The sequence below is a fragment of the Bison bison genome, unplaced genomic scaffold (genome assembly GCF_000754665.1).
Source record: "Bison bison bison isolate TAMUID 2011002044 unplaced genomic scaffold, Bison_UMD1.0 scf7180017864085, whole genome shotgun sequence".
Classification (NCBI taxonomy): Eukaryota; Metazoa; Chordata; class Mammalia; order Artiodactyla; family Bovidae; genus Bison; species Bison bison.
Window position 1 is genome coordinate 122,465 of NW_011494657.1, and position 6,098 is coordinate 128,562.

At 54.3% G+C, this 6,098-nt stretch overlaps 1 protein-coding gene across 1 annotated transcript in view; it reads left to right on the top strand.

Annotated features, from left to right (window-relative positions):
- PVRIG (poliovirus receptor related immunoglobulin domain containing) overlaps window positions 1-2,200 on the top strand; it is a 5,049-nt gene extending 2,849 nt beyond the window's left edge. The window contains exons 7-8 of the mRNA XM_010837923.1: window positions 1,390-1,520; window positions 1,893-2,200. Of these exons, the coding sequence (XP_010836225.1) occupies window positions 1,390-1,520; window positions 1,893-2,200 (439 nt within the window). The remainder of the gene's footprint in view (window positions 1-1,389; window positions 1,521-1,892) is intronic.
- Window positions 2,201-6,098: the final 3,898 nt, after the last annotated feature.

A 6,098-nucleotide genomic window follows, 5' to 3' on the forward strand; every position in this document is an offset into this window, starting at 1 on the left:
GTATGTGTGAGGCGACAAAACCCCATCCCAGGTGGTTTCCTGTTTTCAAGTCCTCAGCTCCCCAGGTGAGGGCGATAACTGTCAACAAAAATGGTTTCTCTGACCTGGCCTTTTCTTCTTTGGGGGTGCGGGCGGTGGGGGGCGGGGGGCAGGTTTGTAAGAGCTTAGCGGCGTTTCAACCCCTGGGAGGGGCCAGGTTAGGACCGGAGGGGAGGGGGCGTCAGCATGGGGACCTGTCCTCTGCCCCACCCCTGGCGGAGGTAGGGGGTGGGGGTGTCCTGGCCCTGCAGGTCTGGCTGAGGAACGCCAGGTGCAAAGACAGGTTGGGGGTCTGGTGGCCCAACCGCAAATCCCACTATGTCCTGGGACCGCAGCAAAGGCTTCTGGGGCTTCAACCTCAGAAAAGTGCCCAGGTCAGGGGCTCCCCGAGATGGCCTGGGGGTGGGGCCCTGATGCCCTCCCTCCAGAGCTGACATTCGGAGGCAGGGGACCCACCTCAGCTCTGCCCACACCGGCTTCCTCCGGCTCCTCTCTGTTACCTGGGCACCAGGATTGCTCCCCACTGGCCACCTTGAAGGGTGGTGGGGGCAGGCAGAGGCCGCTCAGACGCGGCCTGAACTCACGATCGCCCCCCACCCCCCGGGAGCAGTTTTCCTCCTGTAAACAGGCCCAGCGACCCTCAGCTGGGCCCGGGCCTCCTCACACCTTTGCCACAGGAGACATGGTGAGAACCCTGTAACTGCAAGGACCCACGGGCCGTGAAGGATTCTGGGTGGTGGGGTGGGGGCCGCAGAATGGGCCTGGAGCCGGGCTCGGACAGCACCCAGCCAGGCGGGGGCACCTGCTGCTCTTGGCCCCTTCCTGGGTCCTGCCTGTGGGAAACCCCAGGAGTGCCACCTCTATCCCAGGAACTGCCTCCTCTGCCTGGCTCAGGGAGGGTCTGCTCAGAGACTACGTCCAACCACAGAATCTTCCAGAAACCTCACTTACTCCTGCAGGCATTGTTCAATGAACCCATGGGAGCCCCACCAGCCAGCAGCTCTACACCACACAGGGGAGAGGGTGAACCAGATAGGGCGAGGGGGTGGTTGAGGGTCATTGGCATCCTCTGAGGAGCCCTCAGCACTGGCTTGTCAGCTCAGTGGTCCATGTAGGATTGGGGGCTCATGGGAAAGAGGTGGGGGTGCTGAGGAGGGCCCTGATGGTAAACCAAGATAGAGATGTAAGCAAGGGAATAGCCTGGGGCCGGGCAGCCGTGGGACCACGTCAAGACCAAGGACAGAGGGGTGGGCAGTGGGGCTGAGGGAAGGCCTTGAAGGAAGGTTCACTTGCCTAGAAGAAACTGTTCATGGGAGGAGGGGACCGCTCTGAGGGCTCCTGGGCCCCCAGCCAGGCCACCGGCCCATCAGAGTCGGGAGAGCCCGCCACCCGCGGCCTGAGCCGGCCTTCCGCCACGGGCCTGTTCCTAGCCGGCCCCAAGTCAGAGCCAGGGGTGGTGAGGGGCCCGGCTGAGAGCCGAGGTGTGGCTGCGCACAGCCCCCTCAAAACCCAGCCTTCGTTCAACAGTTGGGGTCCCTGAGGCCCAAAGGGGCGAGGACTGGCGCCAAGGGACAGGACTTAGCCAGCCCCAGAACTTCCCCTGGGCATCAGGGACATGCCCTCAGCCGATCCGGCGGCATAAGGCTTGGGTTCTGATCCCAGGCGCCGCGCCCCGCCTGGGAGACCCGGGGGGCTCACTTCACCTCCAAGAGGCTCACTTTGCGCCTCACGGGAGGGAGGTAAGGCCCGAGGGGCATGAGGAGATGGTGAACCAGGCCCAGGCACTAAGCAACTCCGCCCGGAGCATCCTATTTACTACTTTGAAAACACCTGCCACTCGGGGTGTTTAACAGCCCACTTAAGAGATGTGGAGCCAGAGCCCCAGGTCCCACAGCTGGGAGGCAGAGGCGTTCTTAGTGGGAAGGAGGAGAGACGCTCGCCGCTGGGCTCGGGGAGTGGCAGAAAGAGACCGCGGCGGAGACGCCGGCCGGGCGTGCGGGGGCCACCAGGTGGCGCCACCGACACGACTGTGCGGCCCCGCGAGGCGGTCCGGAGGCCCCTCCACAGAAGCCGCCAGCCCTGCGAGCGGGAGCGAAGAACGAACTCAAGGCGCGACAGAGCTGTGGGCCCAGCCCCCATCCGGGACCCCCATCCTCTCTAATCAGCCCCGCATCCCCGCCCCCCTCACCTGGCCCAGGAGCCCGCCCCAGAGCCTGCGACCCCAGCCCAACCCTCAGACAGCCCTGGGGACCCTTCCTCCCCGTGACTGCCTGCCACCCCCGGCCACCTGCTCCTCCTCCCTCTCCCATCCCACCGCAGCGAGGCCAGGGGGCCCCTGAAGACGCACCCCAACCTGCTCCCCCCTCGGCGACCCACAAGCTCCCCTTCTGCAGTTCAGCCCCTACCCACCCTCGGGCTCGCCCCGCGGCCCCGCCCTGAGACCACCCCCAGTCCCCAGCGCTCAGGAGCCCTCCTCCCCACCCGGTCTGCCACCTGTCCCGGTGGGCCGCAGCTCCCACCCTCCCTCTGGGGAGCCCACGGCTTTTCTAGGCTTCCGACTCTCGGCTTCCAGTGCCCAGTGCTGCTGCCCGCCCAGACTGAGCACTGGACCCTGGGCATCACCACCACCTGCTGGTGTGACCTCGGGCTTCCTGTGGGTCCGGGGAGCCTCACACCCTTGCTGGTTAGCTGTAGGGGCTGGGCAACGTTGTGGCCTCACCCCCAGTCCAGTCCAGGAGCCCACCACCTGGGGTTGACCTTAGCAAAGGAAGGGAAGGGTCTGGGACCTAGGGAGCAGAAATCAGACGTGGTGTCTGAGGGCTTAACCAGCCCCAGCACCTCCAGAGAGAAGGGCTGGCCTGGATGAGCCGGGGGCTGGAAGGGGCCAGAGTTGCGGAGCCAGGGGAGCCTCTGGCCTCCCTGCTGGTCTCTGGGCCTCTCCCAGGCCCCCGGGGAGCGACTCTCCAGAGAGAAAGCACAGGCTGTGCCCCATCCCCAACACGGGGATGCCCGAAAGCACAGGACACTATGTCTGCTGGCAAAGCCAGGGGTGGGAAGGCCCTCCAACCTCAGGTTCCACTCAAACCCTGCTGAGGGTGGGCATGACGTCTGGAATTTCCATTAGTGACCCCTCAACAGCTTCATTTCAGCATCCATGAAATGGGTCAGAAAGCTATTTGGATAAAATAAACAGACATTACAAAAGATTAGGGTGCTCTGAGGAGGAGGAGTAGGGCTCCTCTGGGATGACCTTTTTTCCCCAATTTTTTTTCTTGTAGCAAAATATACAAAACTTACCACGTGAGTCATTTTTAAGGGAAAAGTTGAAATGCAGTTGAGGAACAATATTATGGTAATTCCAGGTGTACTAATTGATACTTTGAACTGTGGTGTTGGAGAAGACTTTTGAGAGTCCCTTGGACTGCAAGGATATCCAACCAGTCCATCCTAAAGGAGATCAGTCCTGGGTGTTCATTGGAAGGACTGATGTTGAGGCTGAAACTCCAATACTTTGGCCACCTGATGCGAAGAGCTGACTCATTTGAAAAGACCCTGATGCTGGGAAAGATTGAGGGCATATGGCAATTATATCTTTAATTTTTTGAGGATCCTCCATACTGGTTTGCACAGTGGTTGCACCAATTTACATTCCTACCAACAGTGCCTAAGTGTTCCCTTCTCTCCACATCCTTGCCAACATTTGCTATTTTCCGTCCTTTTGGTGACAGTCATTCTGACAGGCATTAAGGTGGTATCTCATAGTTATTTTCCTTTGCAAGATGACATTTAAAATAAAACCTGAGGGACTTCCCTGGTCCCTGGTTGGGACTCCACGATTCCCAGGAAGAGGGCACAAGTTCGATCCCTGGTTAAGTGTAAGTAAGTGTAGTTGCTCAGTCGTGCCCGACTCTTTGCGACCCCATGGACTGTAGCCCACCAGGCTCCTCTGACCATGGGATTCTCCAGGCAAGAATACTGGAGTGGGTTGCCATGCCCTTCTCCAGGGGATCTTCCCGACCCAGGGATCGAACCTGGGTCTTCCACATCAGGCAGATGCTTTACCCTCTGAGCCACCAGGGAAGCCCGATCCCTGGTTAGGGAACTAGAATCCCACATGTCACACGGTGCAGCACCTGCCCCCCAAATTAAAATTAAACCTGAACACGAGTGGTAGTTCTCTATGCAAAGATTGTGGCGAGATCGTTCCAGGCAGGAAAAAGTACGTACAAAGGCGCCATGGTTAAGAAGAGCTTGGCACTAGCATGGCCCAAAGAAGGTCAGGAAACAAGGCGAAAAAGAGAACAGTAAGCAAAGCCCAAAAAAGGGATCTGGATTTTATTGTTAGTGCAGGAGTCACTCTTGCTGGGTTTTAAGCAGAACAGTGAGATAATCAGAGTTACATTATACAAATATCATTCTGGTGCTGGGTAGAGAACACTTGCATGAGAGGGAGAATAGAGAACAGTTAGGAAGCTACCTCATAATCCAGGCAGGAGATGGAGTGTCTGAGTAAAGGATGGTGAAAAGTAGATGGAAAGAAGTGGATGGATTAAAAATGTGTTTTGGAGGCAGAGGGTTGTTCCCGGCTGTGGAAAGAAGGGATCAGGATGGTGTTATGGGTAAAGCCCAGTTTTCCAGCTTGAACAACTAGGTAGGGGGAGATGCCATTCACTGAGATGGAAGACTAACAGCAGCACGTCCCAGGGAAAAGGCGATAAGGGGCCAATAAACGCTTGAGTTGAGAGAGCTGAGATGCCTGAGCTCGAATGACGTGTGGCTATGTCAGTGCCTCCTAACAGCCCAGGCAGCATCTTTGGAAGGGACAAGAATAATATGCAAAATATTGGAAAGAAATAAAAGTTCTAAGTAAATGGTAAGACATACTATGTTTATAGATCAGAAGACTCATTGTTTAAAGATTATTTCTACCTAATGTATCTACCAGAGCAGGAAATGGCAACCCACTCCAGTGTTCTTGCCTGGAGAGTCCCATGGACAGAGGAGCCTGGTGGGCTGCTGTCCATGGGGTCGCACAGAGTTGGACACGACTGAAGTGACTGAGCATAGCATGCAATGTATCTACAGAGTCAAAGCATTCTGAATTGATACTCCAGCAGGCTGCATTGTAGAAACTGCCCAGCTGATTTTAAAACTTAAAATGTATTTGGAAATATAGAAGTAAAATTCCTATATCATATGGCAATTATATCTTTATTTGGAAAAGTAAAACAATTCTGAAAAAAACGAAGTTGGAGACTCATATTATTGAATTCAAAACTTATGTAAAGCTAAAGTAATCAAGCCAGTGAGGAGTATTGGGAGAAGAATAGATGTAGATTAATGGAACAGAATAGTCTTAAATAGACCCCCGCACGTGTATATTTACAGTCAGCCCTCCACATCTGCAGATTCAACTAACTGTGGATCAAAGGTATTTAGCAAAAATTTTTCAGAAATTTCCACAAAGCAAAAGTTGAATTAGCCACATGTTCGCAACTCTTTACATAACATTTATATTGTATAAGGTATTATAAGTGATCCAGAGGTAATTTAAAGTGTACAGGAGGGAGGTGGCCAAGATGGTTGAGAAGAAAGTATAGAACAGCAAAGAATCTACAAATAATAAATGCTGGAAAGGATGTGGAGAAAAAGAACCCTCCTACACTGTTGGTGGGAGTGTAAATTCGAGAACATTATGAAGCTTCCTTAAAAAACTAAAAATAGAGCTACCATATGATCCTTCAATCCTACTCCTGGGCATACATCTGGAGAAAACCACGCTTTTAAAGACACATGCACCCCTGTGTTCACTGCAACACTATTCACAATAGCCAAGACACGGAGGCAACCGAAGTAAATGCCCATCAACGACGAATGGATAAAGATGCATACATGTATACAATGGAATATTACTCAGCCATAAAAAGAATGAAACAATGCCATTTGCAGCAACCTTGATAGACCTAGAGATTATCACACTATGTGAAGTCAAACAGAGAAAGACAAATATCATACGATACTGCTTGTATGTGGAATAAAAAAAAATGATATAAATGGAC